Source organism: Schistocerca gregaria, chromosome 6 (genome assembly GCF_023897955.1).
Source record: "Schistocerca gregaria isolate iqSchGreg1 chromosome 6, iqSchGreg1.2, whole genome shotgun sequence".
NCBI lineage: Eukaryota > Metazoa > Arthropoda > Insecta > Orthoptera > Acrididae > Schistocerca > Schistocerca gregaria.
Genome location: NC_064925.1, coordinates 503605273 through 503627753, shown reverse-complemented (window position 1 = coordinate 503627753; position 22481 = coordinate 503605273). Strand labels below are relative to the sequence as shown.

The following is a 22481-nucleotide window of genomic DNA, read 5'->3' as shown; positions in this document are numbered from 1 at the left end:
CAATTTCGCCCTACCGGACAGCATGCCAACACCGACGCTCTTTCCCATCTTCTGGTGAGCCCGGATCCTCAGTTCGATCGAGAGGAGATTATGTGTTTTCATTTGGATGTGGCACACCGCCAAGCGGTTGATGACTTCCTGATCACTAGTTCTCAAGTCGCCAGGGAAATGACAGCTGACCCGGTTCTCCAGCAAGTAGTTCGCCTCAGTCAGCAGGGGTGGTCATCCCGCCCTCCAGGCCGGACCTCGGACCCTCTTGGTAATTATTTTATTCTATGAGACCACCTCTCAGTCTTGGAAGGAGTTGTTCTGGCTACCAACGATACAGCCCCTCGCGTGGTTGTTCCTGCAAGTTTACGAAGGGAGGTCCTCACGTTATTACATGAGGGGCACTGGGGTGTTCCCGTACTAAAACCTTGGCTCGCAGACATGTGTACTGTCCTGGTACTGACAGAGAAATTGAGCACCTGGTGGCCGCCTGTTCCCAGTGTGCGAGCCAACAGGCATCTCCCAGGACACCGTTCTCTTCATGGCTGCCGGAAACCCAAGCATCGATTTTGCGGGCCCGTTTCTCAAAGGATTTTGGCTCATTGACATTGATGCTTATTCCCGATTCCCATATGTGGTTCGCTGCTCCTCAACCACTTCAGAAGTTGCAATCCAGGCACTAGCAAAAACCTTTTCTGTGGAAGGTCTGCCAATCAGCCTGGTCTCAGACAATGGACTGCAGTTTATTTCGCAGACCTTCCAGGATTTTTGTAGGCGCTTCGGTATTCGGCACATTTGCTCTCCCCCCTTTCATCCGCCTCTCCCCGCTGTGACTCCACCGCACTGTGATGGTTCTCAGCCTTGGCAGCCGCCAGTAGCTCCAGCACCAGCATTGCCATCGTTAGAGATGCCCCAGCGAGAGCCGGCCCCCCTCGCAGGCCCAGTTTCTCAGGAGGCTGGTTCACCTGTGGTCATCCCTTCCCAATTGTCCCTGCCACTGGGTCTTGCCCCTCCCGAGGTGGAACAGGATCCAGAGTTTGACAGCTTGTCGCCCGTTCTGTCCAGGGCTCCGGTGGTGGGACGACGGGGGCCTCTTTGTGTGGGTCACTTCCAGCCGTATTCGAAGGTTCTGGATTGAGGGTTGGCGGATCCCCTCGACTCCAGCCATCCAATAGATGTGGAGGTCATCGCTCCTGCCCGACGCTCCACCTTCCGACACAGTGGAGGAGGAGTGCAGTAATCACCAAAAGATAGCGGGAGGCGCACATCGGCATGGCGCGCCAGGGACGGTAGTTGCCGCAAGTAGAGTCCCGTCCACCAGAGGGCACGCGAGAATTCAGACGCGACCTCTACAGGTGGAACAACAACAACAACTCAAGCTGCATGGGCCGTGCCCAGTCAGTTAACATCGGGCATACCTAGGACACAGTCCCAGTCTACGCTAAGTAAAGTGCAACATGAAACGTGAACAGTGTTACTACAGTAAGTGTGTTCCCCTGTTACAGAGATACATGTGTACAACTGTGTACTTTGCTGTTAGTTGAGCACATGACACAATCTTATTGTATTATGTAATAACTTGCAATCCAAAAATTTGTCATCACAGTGTTATAAAACATTTTAGGTGCTACCAGAAATACTTTTTATTGTGACATTATTTTAAAAAACTGTCATCCTATGGATTGGAGTGTGGAATGTTAGAACCCTTAATCAGATAGGTAGATTAGAAAATTTAAAAAGGGAAATAATAGGTTGAAGTTAGATATGCAGGAACAGGACTTATAGTCAGGTGAATTCAGAGTTATAAATATAAGATCAAATATGGGTAAGCTACTGTGAACAGCATACTGAACATATCATTGTAGCCAAGATAGACACAAAACCCACACCCACCACAGCAGTACAAGTTTACATGCCAACAAGCTCCGCAGATGATAAAGAGATTGAAGACATGTATGATTAGATAAAAGAAATTATTTGGGTAGTTAAGGGAGACAAAAACTTAATTGTGATGACGGACTGGAATTCGATAGTTGGAAAAGGATGAGAAGGAAAAACAGCAGTTGAATATGGACTGGGGGAAAGGAATTTAAGAGGAAGCCACCTGGAAGAATTTTGCATAGAGCATAATTTAATCATCGCTAACACTTGGCTTAGGTATCAGGAAAGAAGGCTGTAAACATAGAAGAGACTTGGAGATAGCAGAAGGTTTCAGACTGATTATATATTGGTAAGACAGAGATTTTGGAACCAGATTTTAAATTGCAAGGCATTTCCAGGGGCAGATGTGGACTCTGACCACACTGTATTGGTTATGAACTGTAGATTAAAACTACAGAAATTGCAAAAATATACGAAATTAAGATGGGACCTGGATAATTTCAATGAACCGAGAGGTTGTTGAGAGATTCAGAAGGAGCATTAGGGAACAATTGACTAGAACAGGGGAAGGGAAAAAAAGGAAGATGAATGGTTAGCTTTGAGAGATGAAATAGTGAAGGCAGCTGAGGATCAAATAGATAAAATGACAAGGCCTAGTTGAAATCCTTGAGTGACACAGGAGACACTGAAATTAATTGATGAAAGGAGAACATATAAACATGCAGCAAATGAAGAAGACAAAAGGGAATACAAAGTCTAAAAATGAGATTGACAGAAAGTGCAAAATGGCTAAAGAGGAACAGCTAGAGGACAAATGTAAGTATTTACAAGCACATATAATCAGGAAAGACAGAGGCCTCTGGAGAAAACAGAAGAAGTAGTATGAATATCAAGAGCTCAGATCAAGAAACCAGCCCTTAGCAAAGAAGGAAAAGCTGAAAGGTAGAAGAAGTACATAGAGGGTCTGTACAACGGAGATAAACTTGGAGGCAATGTTATAGAAATGGAAGAGGACGTGGATGAAGATGAGATGGGAAATGTGGTACTTCGAGAAGAGTTTGACAGAGCACTCAAAGATCTACATTGAAACAAGGGGCCAGGGGTAGACGACATTCCATCACACCTACTGATAGCCTTGGGAGAGCTAACTATGACAAAACTCTACCATTTGGTGTGCAAGATGTATGAGACAGGCGAAATACGCACAGACTTCAAGAATTTGCAAAATACTAACAACAATTCTTTACAGAAGAATGGAAAAACAGGCAGAACCCATCCTTGGGGGAAGATCAGATTGGATTCTGCAGTAAAATAGGAACATGTGAGGCAATACTGACACAACTTATCTTACAAGACAGATTATGGAAAGGAAAATCTATGTTTATAGCTTTTGTAGCCTTGGAGAAAGCTCTTGACAAGGCTGACTGGAATACTCTGTGAAATTCTGAAAGTAGGAGGAGTAAAATACAGGGAGCGAGAGGCTATTTATAACTTTTACAGAACTCAGACGGCAGTTATGTGTCGAGGGGCTTGAAAAAGAAGCAATGACTGAGAAGGGAGTGCGACATGGTGTAGTCTATCCCTGATGTTATTCAATCTGACATTCAGCAAGCGCTAAGGGAAACCAAAGAAAAAATTATATTTAAAGTTCAGGGATAAGAAATAAAAACTTTGAGGTTTGCCAATGACATTGTAATTCTGGCAGATACAGCAAAGGACTTGGAAGAGCAGCTGAACAGAATGGATAGTGCTTTGAAAGATGGGCATAAGATGAACATCAACAAAAGCAGACAAAGATAATGGAATGTAGTGGAATTAAATCAGATGATGCTGAGGGAATTAGCTTAGGAAATGAGACATTTAAAACATAACATCTACATATACATAGGTAATCTGCAAGCCACTATATGGTGTGCGACAGGAGGTACCCTCAACCACTACTAGTCATTTCCTTTCCTGTTCCACTCGCAAACAGAATGAGGGAAAAACAAAAGTCTATATGCCTTCATATGAGACCAAATTTCTTGTATCTTATCTTCATGGTCCTTATGCACAATGTATTGGTGGGAGGATTGGTGGCAGTAGAATCATTCAGCAGTTAGCTTCAAATGCTCCTTCTCTAAATTTTTTCAGTAGTGTTTCTCAAAAAGAATGTCGCTTTCCCTCCAGGGATTCCCATTTAAGTTCCTGAAGCATCCTGTAACACTTACGTGTGGTTCAAACCTACCGGTAACAAATCTAGCTGCCCGCCTCTGAATTGCTTCAATGTCTTCCTTCAATCTGGCTTGATACATATCCCATACACTCAACCAGTTCTCAAGAATAGATCGCACCAGCATCCTATATGTGGTCTCCTTTAGAGGTGAACCATTCTTTCCTAAAATTCTCCCAATAAACCAAAGTCAGGCATTCACCTTTCCTACCACAGTTCTCACATGGTTGTTTCATTTCAAATCACTTTGCAACATTATGCCCAGATATTTAAATGACTTGACACTGTCAAGCAGGACAATAGTAATACTCTCTCTGAATGTTACAGGTTTGTTCCTCCAACTCATCCACATTATCTTACATTTTTCCACATTTAGAGCTAGCTGCCATTCATCACACCAACTAGGAAGTTTGTCTCAATCACCTTGCACCTTCCTACAGTCACTCAACTTTGACACCTTATTGTACACCACAGCGTCATCAGCAAACAACTGCAGATTGCTGCCCACCCTGTCTTCCAAATCATTTATGTATATAGAGAACAACAGTGGTCCTATCACACTTCCTTGGGGCACTCCTGACAATACCTTTGTCTCTGATGAACATTTACCATCAAGGACAACATACTGGGTTCTATAACTTAAGAAGTCTTCAAGCCTCTCACATATCTGTTAACTTATTCCAAATGCTTATAACTTCATTAACAGCCTGCAATGGGGCACTGTGTTAAAAGCCTTCCAGAAATCTAGAAATATGGGATCTGCCTGTTGCCCTTCATCCATAGTTCATAGTATACTATGTGAGAAAAGGGCAAGCTGAGTTTCACATGAGTGATGCTTTTGTTAACCTTGACGATTCGTGAACATAAGCTTCTCAATCTCAAGAATATTATTATTTATTTACATTTGAACTGAGAACATGTTCAAGAATTCTTCAGCAGACTGAAGTTAGGGAGACTGGTCTGTAATTTTGTGGGTCAATTCTTTTATCCATCTTGTATACCAGAATCAACTAAACTTTTTTCAACTCACTTGCTGGGTGAGAGATTCATGACAAATGCAGACTACGTAAGGGACCAACCCATGGAGTACTCTTTGTAAAACCACATCGGGATTCCATCTGAACCAGGTGATTAATTTGCTTTCAAATGTTTCTGTTGTATCTTTATGCCAGGGATACCTACTACTACGTCGTCCAAATGGGAGTCTGTCTAGTGGTCAGATGACAGTATGTTTGTATGATTGTCCCGTGTGCACAATTTCTTGAACGTGCACATATTTCAATTAACCTTTGTTTGTTGTCATTTGTGCGTTCTCTTTTGCATGAAGAGGGCAACAGCCTGTTTCCTCAGCATCTTACAAATGTTGTTATAAAACCTTGCTGGGTTCATCCTTCGTCTAGTTACTAGCCACATAACTCTCCAGACCACAATTTACAATCTGCTTAAACTTTGCCCATAATTCTTCTATGTCCACCTTACTGGAACAAAGTGATGTCAGTTCACTTTCTAAGTGATATACTAACAATTGCTTATCTGCTCTGTCTAGCAGAAACACACTTTTAGCCTTCTTGAGTGATTTATTAACATTACATTTGCAACTATAGTTGCTATAATTACATCATGACTGCTAATCCCCTTTCCTATACTGACACTGCCAATAAGGTCCGGCCTATTTGTAGCTACAAGGTCTAAGATATTTCCAATGCATGTCTGCTGCTTAGCTAGTGTAGGTTTAGTCATCCCCTAAGAAGCACTGCATGATCTGGGTATTTAAAAATTATTGATCATACGACTTTCTTCGCATGACTCTAGAATTATCACAGTGGAATCAGGTGGCCAGTAAAAACATCTAAAAATTAACTTGGTTTCACCAGCACCTGTTATATGTGACCCGATAACTTCACTGTCACACTCAATTTCGATCTCAACAAAAACAATATTTTTGTCAAGTGGAATGACCCGTCCTCTCCTATGGCTTCTAATCTGTCTTTCTCATATACTTTCCATTGCTTGGTAAATATCTCAGAGCTTTCCACTTCGGGTTTTTGCCATCTCTTGATCCAAGGGTAATCTGCATGTGAGAACTTATCTGGAGAGCAGTAAATTCAGGAACTTTATTACAAATATTTTGACAGTTTACTTTACAACGAATGCCGACTGACTTCCCTTGCTGTGCATCAACCAGTGAGTGGTCATCAGAGCTACCATCTAGCCTAAAAACCCTCATGTGCACTCCACAAGTGCTCTGTTACCCAAGTAGCTGCTTGCTTCATGTTGTGCACCCCTGAACTATCAAGGGGATTACTAAAATCTCTACATGACAATGCAGGCCTAGAAATCCACAGCCACAACTGTCACAAGTTCACGAAGCCTCAAGTGATGCATACACGTTACCACCTGCCACTCACTCTGCCGTGAGGGCGGATCCACCGCTTTAGCTAACAGGATGAGTTTTGTTTTTTGGACAGCAGAATAACTTATGATGGCCAAAGTAGAGAGGATAGAATGTAGATTGGCAATGGCAAGAAAAATGTTTCTGAAGAAGAGAAATTTGTTAACATCAAGTAACAATTTAAGTTTCAGGAAGTCTTTCCTGAAAGTGTTTGAATTGAGTGTAGCCATGTATGGAAGTGAAACATGGATGATAAACAATTTAGACATAAAGAGAATAGAAGCTTTTGAAATGTGGTGCTGCAGAAGAGTGCTAAAGATTAGATGGGCAGATCACATAACTAATCAGGAGGCACTCAACAGAATTGGGGAGAAAAGAAATTTGAGGCACAAACTGACAAGAAGAAGGGATCAGTTGATAGGACACATTCTGAGACATAAGGGATCATGAACTTAGTATTGTAGGGAAGTGTGAGGGGTAAAAATCATAGAGGGAGACCAAGAGATGAATACATTAAGCAAATTCAGGAGCATGTAAATTACAGTTGTTATTTTGAGATGAAGATGCTTAGCGTGGAGAGCTGCATCAAACCAGTCTTCAGACTGAAGACCACCACAACAACAAAGACAAAAGTTATTTAACAGCCCGAATACAGTGAATGTATGTAACTTCATGTTAAGCACTGCTGCAGTTAGGAATGTAAACGTAATACCTGGTACGTGGAAAATATCTTCCTACACTATATACGTAAAAAAAAAGGAACTGACATATTTGGGTTTAGAGTTTGTTTCCTTCTTTACCTCAGAGAGAGTCCCATCTCCACCAGCAACAACAACTGCATCAGTTCTGGCATCAATTTTCTCTATGATATTACAAGCATGGCCGACAGATTCTGTCTGCATAACATCAACAAATACTCCTGCAAGATTAAGTAATGGAGCACAGTATTTTTCAAAATTTTTCTTTGCTTTCCTGAAATTAAATACAGAAAAGAGAATTATACCAATGAACACTATTGCAATGAATAGTATAATTATTGAAAACTGAAGAAGGAACACCAATAAATGTGCAATGAACACATTTTCATGAACATTAATAAACTGAAATATAAATGCATAATTCCTTGTGCTATGTATTTCTAGATGTCTGTTTACATTTTTATTGGATTTCCAAGATACTGATGGAACACAACGAACACCTCACATGTCGCTTAGTGAAAGAGATGTCAACTACATCACTTTGTTGCCATTATAGATTTATTTGTGTGGATAAGTAGACAATGGTACAGCACAAGGATGAAAGTATATACAGACATAACTTTCTGTTTCCATCAGTTATTGTACTTCTGACTTTAGCTTCTTCGGCATATTATGAGCCAACAATTCACTACATAATACAATTCAAAGGACATTGATTGAAGAAACTCACAAAACAATAGATTTTGCACAGTAGAATCATACAAATGCTAAACTCCAGCAAAAGGTTCCAGATTTTAAAATCAGAACATCATTAGCCACACTTTTCATTCGTCTTGGAAATTCTCTGAAAGTGTAACTTGTAGAATAGTACAAACATACATACATCAATGAGCCAAAACATTTCAACTACCTACCTATTGTCATGTTTGTGTACCTGTAGAATGCATCACAGTAGTGATTCTGCTGACATGGATTTGACAGATCCTTGGTAGGTATGTGAAACTAGATGTCTTTTTTTTTTTTTAATTTATTTTATTTACACATCTAGTTCTGTAGGACCAAATTGAGGAGCAAATCTCTAAGACAATGGAATGTGTCAGTACATGAAATTACAACATAAAAGTAATAACAGATAACAAATAAAAATAAATGTATATGAATCTGCAAAAAGTCAGTCCATAAGTTTACGTAAACGCATCCGATCCAAATGCAGGTTTGATTTCTGCTGAGTATTAACCGAGTGAAAGCTGCTTATTCTTGGGAATAAGCTAATACTGTTAACAAGAAATGACAGTAAGGAACATATATATATCGAGAGGCCAATGTCAAAATACCCAGACTCGTGAACAGGGGTCGACAAGAGGTTTGTGAACTTACACCACTTATTGCCCGAACCGCCCATTTATGAGCCAAAAAATCCTTTTAGAAAATGGGAAGAGTTACCCCAAAATATAATACCATATGACATGTGCGAATGAAAGTAAGCAAAGTAGAATGATCACTCACTTCAGATACCAGTAGAATAGTAAAAATGGCAGTATTAAGTTTTTGAACGAGATCCTGAATGTGGGCTTTCCATAACAGGTTACTATCTATCCGAACACCTAGAAATTTGAACTGTTCAGTTTCACTAATCATATGCCCATTCTGTGAAATTAAAACATCAGATTTTATTGAGTTGTGTGTTAGAAACTGTAAAAACTGAGTCTTACCGTGATTTAGTGCTAGTTTATTTTCTACAAGCCATGAACTTAGGCCATGTACTGCACTATTTGAAACTGAGCCAATTTTGCACACAACATCCTTTACTACCAAACTAGTGTCATCAACAAACAGACATATTTTAGAGTTACCTGTAATACTAGAGGGCAGATCATTTATGGAAATAAGGAACAGGAGTGGCCCCAATACTAATCCCTGTGGCATCCCCCACTCGACAGTACCCCACTCAGACCCCACATCACAGCCTTTATCAACACAGTGAATTGTGACCTTTTGCTGCCTGTTGGTAAAAGAAGAGGTGAACCAGTTGTGAGCTACTTCCCGTATTCCGTAATGGTCCAACTTCTGGAGCAATATTTTGTTATTAACACAATCAAATGCCTTAGTTAATTCAAAAAATATGCCAAGCGAGCGAAACCTTTTGTTTAACCCATCCAGTACTTCACAGAGAAAAGAAATTATAACATTTTCAGTTGTTAAATGACTTCTAAAGCCAAACTGTACATTTGATAGCAAATCGTGGGATATAAAATGATCAATTATCCTTAGATACACAGCCTTTTAAATAACTTTTGCAAACACTGATAACATAGATAGGTCTAAAATTATCTACATTATCCCTTTCTCTCTCTCTATAAAGCAGCTTTACTACTGAGTACTTTAATCATTTAGGAAACTGACCATTCCTAAAGGAAAAATTACAAATAGGGTTAAATACAGGGTTAACATGTGCAGCAAAGTACTTTAATATTCTGCTAGACACTCCATCATAACCATGATAGTCCTTTGTCTTCAGGGATTTAATTATTGACACAATCTCCCTCTTGTCTGTATCGCAGAGGAGTATTTCAGACATCAATTTCGGAAAGGTAATTGCCAAGAAAGTTATATGATTTCCGGTAGAAACTAAGTTTTTATTTAATTCACCAGCAATTCTAGACACAAATAATGTGATAACCATAAATTACGGGCTAGTGGTTTGCAGATGTGACACCTGATAGTGTTGCAGATGTGATCCACAGTGGTCAGATCAAGCGAATTTTTTGGTGAGGACATTAATATGAGTTCACTATTATGCTCTCAAATCACTGTGGCATGATTCTGGTATAGTGACAAGGAAGTTATCATATTGGAAGATGCCATGATTGGCAGGAAAGACACCAGGCATTAAGGGAGACAGGTAGTTTCAAAAAATGTTTACATAGCTGTTATAGTGTCTGTGCTTTACTGTAAGTCCCATGAAAGGGAGACAGGTAGTTTCAAAAAATGTTTACGGTGCTATTATCATGTCTGTGTTTTATCGTAGGTCCCATGAAAGACCAGTTGAATATTCCCCATGGCATAATACTCCCCCCCCCCCCCCCCCCCACACACACACACTAGCCTGCACCCATGGTACAGAGCATGGATGGTGGCATATCTTGACATGACCATCAACTTGGTGTAATAAGGAAACTGATTCATTCAACCAGGTGACATGCTTCCTTTGATCCTTGGTCAAATCTTGATGATCCCATGTCAATCGCAATTGTAATAGATGACGATTTTGGTTCCACACGGCAGTATGTAGGGGCTGTACACAGGAGCCTCATGTTTAACCATGTTCACTGAATGGCATGTTCTGAGACACTTATGCTTGTGTACTCTGTTGTGAGATCAGCCATAGACCATCATCTATCATGTTTTACAGAGCAGGCAAGCCTCCGAACTACATATTCCATGATGAGGTATGGTCATCTGACACTTTGTCGCCTATGTGTGGTTTCACCATCCTTCAACCAACGTCTATAGATGCTCACAACTGTTGCATGCAAGTGCCAACAAGCTTTGCCATTTCTGTGATCCTTGTTCTGTGGTGCTATGTCATAACAGTCTGCCATTTGTCAGTCACTCATATCGGTGGATTTCCCCATCTTCATCCTGTATCGTAGCTACAATGATTCCCCATTCATCTTTGTTCCAGTTTTTACTTTTCTTGCAGTGTCACATGCCCACAGCACCACCAGGCAGTATTCGCTCTTGCAGTGAGCAGTGGTCATAATATTTTGGCTCATCAGTGTACATGTACAAAGGTTACATAAATGTTATCCATTGGAAATTCATTTATCTCTCTTATTTTCATCGAATGATTGCTGTAGTTTCTATTGAATCACCGTCATCCATCTGACAACTTCTGCTGGATATAGGCCTTGCCTTTTTTAAGCATTGAGGTTTTAGATACAAGGACTGATGTTGCCTCCTCACATTTTTAAGGCTATCTACCAGTTTTCCACTAAATGACCATCTCCCTTCGAGTCCAGAAAAGACGTTTCTTAGTCTACCTACCATCAATTCACATGGTTACATGCCTTGCCCACTTCCATTTCATTTTCATGAAAAGCTCAATTTCATTTTATAATGACATTTGTCATCTGGTCCATTATTTTATAATGACATTTGTCATCTGGTCCATTTGCTTACCTTCCAGTCTCTTCTAAGAATTATCAGTCATTTCTCCACTGATCAATGAGCAAGAGGGCTGCTTGTCTGTTTGGGAAACTTTGAGAGCTGTGGAAAGATAGACTTCCTGTGCCTATCTGAGCATCATACAACCACCAGATTCGATACGTTAAATATAAAATATTACACTTCAGCATTTTACTCATATAAAACTAATTTGTGAAAAAGAGAGAGTTGTTACACATATTAAGGCAGAGCTAAAGTTCAAAAACACTGAAAAATGTAGATATTGCAGTGATCAATATATTGAAGTGTGTGGTTGTGAATTAATTAATACTTAAAAAGTTTACTCTTAACAGTATATCTACATAGTTCCCCACTGGGAAATTTTGAACTGTTTATGAGGCTGGTCATGGACAGTATGTAATAAAGTCTTCATTGCTGCTATAGTAATTTAATTATGTGTTTATTGCAATGGATCAATTTTGAATAGTATGCCATATTCAGACCATCTGTGAAAGTTACGTAAAATGTTATGTAACCTTTCACAGATGATCTGAAGACAGCATTCTAACTCAAATGGACCCATCACAATTAATGCATCATTAAACTACTATAGTAGCAATCTGGACTTTATTACATAATGTTTCAAAGAGATATCTTCTACATTGTGGACTCATTGGATTGTAAAAGGAATGGACAGTGTCTTCAAAGGAAGATATAAGATGTACAGCATCAAAAGCAAAACAAGGGTCACTTAATGTAGTTGAATTAAATCAAGTGATGCAGAGGGAATTAAATTAGGAAACAAGACACTAAAAGTAGTATGGTAGATGAGCTTTGCTATTTAGTCTGTAAAATAAATGATGGTTGTCAAAGTAGAGATGATATAAAATGTTCACTGGCAATGGTAAGAAAAACATTTCTGAAGAAGAGAACTTTGTTAACATTGCATACAGTTTTAAGTGTGACAGAGTCTTTTCTGAGGGTATTTGTATGGAGTGTAGACCTGTATAGAAGTGAAACGTAGACCAAAACAGTTCAGACAAGAAGTGAAAAGAGGCTTTTGAAAAATGCTGAAGACTAGATGGGTACTTCATATATCGAATGAGGAGGTACTGAATAGAACTGAGCTTCAAAGAAATTTGTGGCATAATTTGACTAAAGGAAGAGATCGTTTGACAGGACATTTTTAGACAGCAACAGATCACCAATTTAGAAATCAAGGGAAACATAAGGGTTTAAACTGTAGAGGAAAACCAAGAGATGAGCACAATAAGCAGGTTCAAAAAGATGTAGGTTGCAGTAGCTATACAGAAATAAAGAGGCTTGCACAAAATAGAATAGTGTGGAGAACTACAACAAACAATTCATCAAACTAAGGATGACAACCACCACGATGACTGATATAAAATGTCTGACAGACAGCAAAGTTAAATTTTAAAACAAACTGAAAAAGTTTGTCCTTGACAATTCCTGTTCCATAGAAGAAATTCTATTCTTGTAATCTGTTACAGATGGCGGGGAAGAATTTCTAATACTTTTGTAAATGGTCAGCATGTAGCCATATTTCCAAATGAATGTGAATGTAAAATGACTCATTCCACATTGTTGTGATTAATCGTATGAATGATCTGTTTATAGATTCCTCAACTGATTCTTCTCGGCACACATTTTTGTGAAACTCTCCTTTGATTTTATATATAAAACAACAACAACTTGGATCATTCATGCTTTCCTTCTTTGTATATGTTCAATATGCTTTGTTCGTCCTTTTTTGTGTGGTTCCCATACACTTTAGAAATATGCTACAATAAACCACATGTGTATTTTGCAAGCAGTGCCCACTGTAGAATTACTGCATTTTCCTTGTCTCCTACCAATTAGCCAAAATCTGCCACCTACTTTATCTACAAATAAGCCTATGTGATCACTCTGTCTGGTATCCCCAAAAATTGCTATACTCATGAATTTGTATGAGAGAACAGATTTAATAGTGACTCACTGATACTATAATCACACAATACTACTTTTCTGCATTTTTTGTAAGGGAGCACTTTTACATTTCTACATCTACATGACTACTCTGCAATTCACATTTAAGTGCTTGGCAGAGGGTTCATCGAACCATAATCATACTATCTCTCTACTATTCCACTCCCGAACAGCGAGCGGGAAAAATGAACACCTAAACCTTTCTGTTCGAGCTCTGATTTCTCTTATTTTATTTTGATGATCATTCCTACCTATGTAGGTTGGGCTCAACAAAATATTTTCGCATTCGGAAGAGAAAGTTGGTGACTGAAATTTCGTAAAAAGCTCTCGCCGCGACGAAAAACGTCTATGCTGTAATGACTTCCATCCCAACTCGTGTATCATATCTGCCACACTCTCTCCCCTATAACGCGATAATACAAAACGAGCTGCCCTTCTTTGCACCCTCTCGATGTCATCCGTCAATCCCACCTGGTAAGGATCCCACACCGCGCAGCAATATTCTAACAGAGGACGAACGAGTGTAGTGTAAGCTGTCTCTTTAGTGGACTTGTTGCATCTTCTAAGTGTCCTGCCAATGAAACGCAACCTTTGGCTCGCCTTCCCGACAATATTATCTATGTGGTCCTTCCAACTGAAGTTGTTCGTAATTTTAACACCCAGGTACTTAGTTGAATTGACAGCCTTGAGAATTGTACTATTTATCGAGTAATCGAATTCCAACGGATTTCTTTTGGAACTCATGTGGATCATCTCACACTTTTCGTTATTTAGTGTCAACTGCCACCTGACACACCATACAGCAATCTTTTCTAAATCGCTTTGCAGCTGATACTGGTCTTCGGATGACCTTACTAGACGGTAAATTACAGCATCATCTGCGAACAACCTAAGAGAACTGCTCAGATTGTCACCCAGGTCATTTATATAGATCAGGAACAGTAGAGGTCCCAGGACGCTTCCCTGGGGAACACCTGATATCACTTCAATTTTACTTGATGATTTGCCGTCTATTACTACGACCTGCGACCTTCCTGACAGGAAATCACGAATCCAGTCGCACAACTGAGACGATACCCCATAGCTCCGCAGCTTGATTAGAAGTCGCTTGTGAGGAACGGTGTCAAAAGCTTTCCGGAAATCTAGAAATACGGAATCAACTTGAGATCCCCTGTCGATAGCGGCCATTACTTCGTGGGAATAAAGAGCTAGCTGCGTTGCACAAGAGCGATGTTTTCTGAAGCCATGCTGATTACGTGTCAATAGATCGTTCCCTTCAAGGTGATTCATGATGTTTGAATACAGTATATGCTCCAAAACCCTACTGCAAACCGACGTCAATGATATAGGTCTGTAGTTAAATGGATTACTCCTACTACCCTTCTTGAACACTGGTGCGACCTGCGCAATTTTCCAATCTGTAGGTACAGATCTATCGGTGAGCGAGCGGTTGTATATGAGTGCTAAGTAGGGAGCTATAGTATCAGCGTAATCTGAAAGGAACCTAATCGGTATACAATCTGGACCTGAAGACTTGCCCGTATCAAGCGATTTGAGTTGCTTCACAACCCCTAAGGTATCTACTTCTAAGAAACTCATGCTAGCAGATGTTCGTGTTTCAAATTCTGGAATATTCCATTCGTCTTCCCTGGTGAAGGAATTTCGGAAAACTGTGTTCAATAACTCCGCTTTAGCGGCACAGTCGTCGATAACAGTACCATCGGCACTGCGCAGCGAAGGTATTGACTGCGTCTTGCCGCTTGTGTACTTTACATACGACCAGAATTTCTTCGGATTTTCTATCAAATTTCGAGACAATGTTTCGTTCCAACATTTGGACCAGTTTGAAATATTATAAAAACTGACTGGATATTTGTCCACTTACATTTAAAAAGCACTCCAATATGGATAACTGGATCATATACAAGAAATCTAAGGAAAGTTTTATTGACCGACATGGTGAAGTTCTTATCAAAATGGATTCACATTTGGGAGGTCGACAGGTCAAACCTTCACATGACCATTCAGATTAAGGTTTAGCTAAATTGCATTAAGGTCAATGCTTGGACAATTCCTTTCACTGGAGACTGCTGATTTCCTTCCCACAATCCAAACCTTTCCTGTGTCTTTAATGACCCTACAGTCATATAAGAATTAAGCTGGGTAAGTAGGCTTGGCTCTACCTTTGTAAAGGAGCATTATAAAACAGAGTCCAGCATTTCTGCTCTTGCTTTCTCACCCTCAATTTCACATCCTGTCTTATAAATGTATGTCTGGACACAAAATTTGGTGACACTGCCAGCCATTACATATGATGGCAATTTCTTTTGGTTTTGTGAGAGGTCTTTCACCAATGGCCTTGCCGCAGTGGTAACATTGTTTCCTGTCAGATTCCCGAGTTAAGAGCTGTTGGGCTTGGCACTTGGAAGGGTGGCAATCTGGTCTGCCAAGTGCTGATGACAAATGGGGCGCACTCAGCCCTTGTGAAGCAAACTGAGGAGCTAATTGCCTGACAAGCACTGGCTCCGGTCACGAAAACTGACAATGGCCGGGAGAGGTGCGCGACCGCAAGCCTCTTTATGTCTGCATCCAGTGACACCTATAGACTGAGGATGACACAGCATATGGTCAGTACCATAGGGTCTTTTGAGACTTGTTCCGATGGAGTTTTTTTAGTTTAGAGAGGTCTTTCAGCGCAATTGTGGGATAGTAGTCACTGAAGCCTTCACACATTACCCTTCTCAAAGTCAAATTAGCCAAATGTCACTTAGCATCTCTCTCCCTCTGTAGCCTCATGCTTTGTTTTACACCTACTGTGCCATAGTCACTGTTTCTTTATGTAGTCTATGTAACATGGAGGCTTCCTTCCATTACAAACTGTTCCAGGCCTAACAAACAATATGATACATGTGAATGTATGCTCTCCCGGAGTATACAGCTGGCGAAGAGTTCTCGGGCTTCCAGCCGGGTGGCGGTGTCTTCAAACTGCGACGTTTTGAGGAGTGACATACTCATCATCTTCTGGCGAAGTTATCTCTGCCAGAAGATGACAAGCATGTCACTCTTCGAAACATCGGAATTTGAAGACACCGCCACCTGGCTGGAAGCCCGAACACTCTTCGCCAATATGACACATTCCTACGCAGATTAATTGTGAATGTTCTGGAGGCTAAGTTGCCACACAAGTGCACACAAAAGATAAAATATTTGGTCTGATTCTTGGTGTGGCATGCAGCTTTCATTTATTATTAAGTTTCATTGCTGCAGAAATTCCGTGCAAGAAAAGAATTTTTGGAAGGAATATCGCACTTGCAATAGTCGCCTCATACAAATTTAAAGGTTTTCCTTCAAAATTATAACAGTTACCTCTTTATCGTGCTTCCAGTGTGAGTACTACTGGTACCTATTATTTTCTTATTTGTGACCAACACATCAGCCTTACAAGTAAAATGGGAAATGGGTTTGGACTCAAGAAGTGAAATCAGAATCAGAGTTTTAATGTCACATGACATACATATATAAATAATTGATTGTACAGGGGACTCATCAATATAGATAATTTACCAGAGGTACACACAACAATACATTTGTTTCAATACTCTACAAAGAAATCATCATTTAAAAATGCCATGAGTGAATAACAACATTTTGCACTAGGGTGGGATGTAATTTTATCTTCAGTAAACCTAGTTTCATACTGTGAAAGTTTTACATTTTTAATTTATACAAATTTTCATAGCCATGTAATGAGTAATCTGAGAGTAGAGCTTTGGTCTATGAAGTGGCAACTTGAATTTGTCTTTGTTACTTGTGTCATACATATGTTCAAAATGGTTTTGTATAAATATTTCTCAATTGGCAAGGATAAAGGCAAATGATTCATAAGATAAGTACATCAAATAGTTAAAATATTAAGACTCCTGAATAAATGTCTGCATGACTCTCTAGGCTTAATATTACACATTTTTCTAATAGCAGTTTTTCAGAGTAACAATATTCTATTCGCACTACTTGCATTCCCCAGAAGATTATTCCCTATCTTACAATGGCTTCAAAATAGCTGTGGTAAACAACTTCCTTAGTGTCAATATCACTTGCATAGGGCAATACTGTCATTGCGGATGCTAGACTGTTAAGCTTGTTTGCCAAGTAACTTATATGCAAAGACCAGGATGAATTTTTCCCTAAAAATATCCCCAGGAATTAGACAGATTCTACTTCCTCAAGTTACTGATTTTTATGGATAATTTGGAAGTCACTTGATTCAGACTGTTTAGTTTTAAATGAGTGATGTGTTTTTTCCGCATATAAATGTTCTAAACAATTCAGTGTGTCAATGATTCTCTGGGGAATTTTTCCCAGTGGTCTCATTCCAATGAGTCCAATGAGTACAGACGTGTCATCCGCAAATATAACCGAGAGCGATGTTATATTTAGCGGTGTATTTTGGAAATTAGTGGTAAAGTTTCTATGGGACCAAATTGCTGAGATCAGTCCCTAAGGTTACACACAATTTAATCTAACTTATGCTAAGTACAAAACACACACCCAAGCCCATGCGAGGACTCAAACCTCTGACGGGCGGAGCAGCGTGAACCGTGACAAGCCTCCTCAGACCACGTGGCTACCCTCTGCGGCTTAGTGGTATATCACTTACATAAAATAAAAACAGGGTTGGGCCTAAGATGGAATCTTGTGGGATGCCATGTGAAATAATTTTCCAGTATGAGATACAATTTTCAATTCCTGGTGTTACAACTGCCCTTTGAATTCCATCTGTTAAATATAATTTTAACTATCCCGAAGCATTAACATTTATTCTGTATCTTTCTAATTTGTTTGGCAAGACTGTAGTACACATCTAACAGCAAATTATTACAAATTAATTATTGTGAAACATCTGTAGGAATGTAATATTCAAAGGAAAAGGTAGTTTTGGAAACCGAAGCGTAATTTTAAAGACAAAGTATCTGAGTTTGTTTGTTAGATTCATGTTCCATGGATCATCTGAATGATACATCTTAATGATGTGGAACGAGTCATTTTATATTCACATCACAAATTAATATGTAAATAAGGCTACATGCTGAAAAAAATTTAAGCTTCTGTTGCTTTCTCTCTTTTATTTCTGAAGTTTTACAATGAGATAATCTGTACACAAAGAGCCTGTCAGCAACATTTCCCACAGCATGATCATGTTTGTATCAATGCATGAAGAGGGAGTATTTCATTCTGATGTCTCCATCATCATCATCATCCTAACATCAGATATACAGGGTGTCCTCTGATGAATGGTCAATATGCAGGCATATGACTGGAACAATCATATATATAGTAAACAAGGGCTCTAAAAAGCAAACCTTATGAGCTACGTGCACATGTTGAGAGCAAGAGATGCATTTCACTGTAGAAGAAGCACTCACGGCTCTTAAGAGATACATTTCAGAACACGTGTTTTTTTGCTTCAAATGATTGTTCCTGTCACATTCCTGAATATTGACCATTCCTTCTAGAACATCCTGCTTGTACAAGCTATCTACCTTGCAGAAACTTGAATTACTACTAAGGTAGGATTAAAGTGCCTCGAGGAAGCAGCAGTTTATTATTATACAGGATGTCCCATTTATATTGACCACCCTAAATAACCATTTGTCCAGATGTAAATTACAAAGTGTTTCAAGCAAATGTTCTTTAGCCATCAGGGGGACATCAATCAGCATGATTGTTTTTTTTTTTTTCGAAGATATGAAAAACAATATGACTTTTTAAATGACACCTTCTATTTTTTTATTCGGCAATTCATTTCCTCTCCTAAAGACCTATTCAAAAATGTATCACACTGTACCACTCACTCAAGCACAACATTATCAATTACATAACACAGCACTGACTTTGAACCTGGAACCACAAACTCGTCCACTTGCTGGAGTTGTCAGAAAACAAATGGAACCCAAGTAAAAACATAACACAAAACTGACTTTGACTCTTCTGTGCCATTGCCTACGAGTAGAACATTCAAAGGTGCTCAAAGTGGTGACCCTGGGCACCAATATACTGGTGCACTCGTTAAATGAAAGAATTATTTATTGCTTCCAGTGTTGCCTGCTGAAGAGAATTAAAAGCAAGGACGATACGTTCCCACTTGTACTCTGGAGTTGTTGGAATATCACGATAGACAACATCTTTAATACATCCCCAAAGAAAAAAGTCCAGAGGATTTACATTAGGAGACCTAGCAGGCCAAGTAATTGTTCCTCATCAACCAATCCATCTGGCAGGATATCTTCAGTTCAGAACACGACGTGCACGCAAGGCATTACATGATGGACACCAATTGTGTTGATACCACATAAGCATCCTGGTTCTCAGTGGGACTTCATCTAGAAGAGAAGGAAGAATTTATCTGAAGAAGTTGGCATATGCTGTGCCATTTAGACCACCATTGACGAAACAAGGGCCAATAATTGTAGTACCAAGCTTCTGACACTAGACATTAACTCTCCATTGATGCTGATGTTCCACCGGTCTAATCCTGAAGCATTGCAACAAGACGAGAAAACATCCATCGGGAAGGTTGGTTCTTGTCAGGATAACGCTCTGTACAGTTCCACTACCTTCAACAACAACAATAAAAGAAGTATTATGTCAATGCAGTTTGTAGGAAGCACAGCCCTTACTGTATGCCTGCTCTACACAACAGTAAATGACTAAACTATTGTACTAAATGTACTTGTACATAAGAAAACAGTATTGTAATTACTGTTCTGCTAACTTACATTCCCCATAGATGAGTAGCATTTCTACCTTCTGTTCGTTGGTGTGCATTCTACTCACACAACTCTTCAACTGACGATAGTTGATGGAATGACGGGTATGCATTCTACAGCACGTGGATGTGTTCCATTACCCCAAGTACCTGCACCAAATGCTGGGAGTGTCAACAACAAAGTTGTGCTATGTAATTAATAACATTGAGTTTCAGTGAATGGTACACTGTGATACATTTTTGAATAAGTCTTTAGAAGAGGAAATGAATTACCAAATAAAAAAATACAAGGTGACATTTTAAAAAGTCAAGCTGTTTTTCATATATTTGTAGACAACAAAGCTACAATACAGGCAATCATGCTGATTGATGTCCCCGTGATGCTAAAGAACATTTGCTTGAAACATTTTATAATTTGCATCTGGACAAACAGTTCTTTAGGGTAGTCAAAATAAATGGGACCCCTGTATACACATCGGATGTTATAAAAATGTAGCTCCATACCTATTTCGCTGTAGGCATTCCGCAATTTTCTCCTAAATATGCGAAAAAATTATGCAGGAAAGGTTTTGCAGGCCTATGTTATGAGAACCAAGAACAGCTGTATGCAAAACAACTAGACTTATCAACTGAGTAGATGGCAAGCGTTCTTACCTTTTGTTAGCTACTGGATTCAGTATCACTACTATTTTCTTAGGATTATATTCGTTTGGAATTGGTAGTGCCCCATATTCTAACGCTTTCAAACAGTAGTCTCTCATCAACTGATTGGTCCTGTTGAATCAAAATTAAAATGAACGTTATCGAAGTTTAGCAAAGGGAAAAATAGAACAACTACGACAGCAGTGACATAAAAAAGTATTGAAGGAAAATTTTAAGTTAACAGGAAATGCAACTGTCAAATTTTCAACTGCACGGACAGCATACATCACACAACTAGTAAACGAAAATGAATTTGAGACTTTTTTTGACAAAGAGGTATATGAAAATAAAAGACCAACAATTAAATCACACCGGTACACTCACTACATTAGCCTATTTTTTGGTCATAGTTTTAATGTAGCCATAACATGACAGCACCGCGAGGAAATTCCATGAGTACATAATGTAAATGTGATTACAACGCAAACTTACTCGTATTTATCCTTGGCATAAGACACTCCATATGATAAAGCAACTGTTCCAAATACACTTTTCTTCCAATTATTTCTTATAACTCTAAAGAACTTCACAATTCTAGACATGTTTACAGTAGCAGACGACACATCTCACATGTGCTCTGGACCAATACAACGAAGATACCTACAGTCAACATCAATTGTTTACATTTATCTTTGGAACGTACCATTGAGTATAATCATACATTAAATTCTGTATCTTTGGTTAGCAACGGCATAAATGGGACTGCTATAGTTAATTTCCCATTTTTTGAGAAAACAGCAGGAGAAAGTTATTAGGACACATCCACGTCGAGTGTGTTAAATAAATAGAAAAGGACCAAAACTCTGCATAATCAGAACAAGTAGTGGTAAAATAAATATGGACAGTGGCCCATTTGGGGAGGGAAAGGCCTCCCCTAAACATGAGTATGGATATCGAGCAAACGACAAGCTCCGTAGCAAAAGCACATTGGGGCTGAAGGAAGAAGTAAAAGGGAAGAGACGAGCAATCACCACTCAACACCAGCAACAAATGACAAAGGAGGTAACGAATTCGAAACCACTCAACATATGCACATCTGACGCTTTTTGATACAAATGAAGGATCAATTCCCCTTCCCCGTAGAGGGATTTTGAGGACTGCACTGGATGGTAACTCATTTAGAATATAACTTACGCAACAAAAGAATAATATTCCAAGGAAAAACCGTTCGCAAACAAATACAGAGCTAACATATGACAAAAGATTGATACTATAACGCTGCAGCAGTCGCATTTTTTGTATTTGTTGAGGGACTTAATGGTAATGTAGGTAAATACCAGACCATGACCCTGGGGAAGATACTATCTACCTCAGATTCTGGGTACAAGCAGAACATCTCAGATCTCAAGAATGTGTGGAAAAAAGAATTCATATAGATTTACCAGGAAGGGAGGCTGCAAACTGTAGTGACCTTTCCAATGAATGCAAACAGAGCTGGCCCACTTAGACAGCTCCCAACTGGTGTCATGGGTGATGCTTTGAATTTCGCTGCCAACGAGAAGCACAGCCCAATCAGCAAGCTCCGTGCTGCCGCCAATGAGATGGACTTCTGCATTGTGACAAACAGCGGCCACAAGTAGCAACGAGTTTCATGTATGGCGTTGATATGTGACAGTTCTAGTACGGAGTTCCAGCGTTGCTGCTTGAAGCTACAGTTAGTAGTGGAGATCTGCCTGTGAGACTTAG

At 39.5% G+C, this 22481-nt stretch overlaps 1 protein-coding gene across 1 annotated transcript in view; it reads right to left on the bottom strand.

The window, feature by feature from the left end:
* LOC126278517 (acylglycerol kinase, mitochondrial) overlaps window positions 1-21418 on the bottom strand; it is an 88915-nt gene extending 67497 nt beyond the window's left edge. The window contains exons 1-3 of the mRNA XM_049978682.1: window positions 21228-21418; window positions 20748-20867; window positions 7274-7445 (exon numbers count right to left, since the gene is read on the bottom strand). Of these exons, the coding sequence (XP_049834639.1) occupies window positions 7274-7445; window positions 20748-20867; window positions 21228-21337 (402 nt within the window). The 5' untranslated portion in view covers window positions 21338-21418. The remainder of the gene's footprint in view (window positions 1-7273; window positions 7446-20747; window positions 20868-21227) is intronic.
* Between the last annotated feature and the right edge of the window lie 1063 nt (window positions 21419-22481).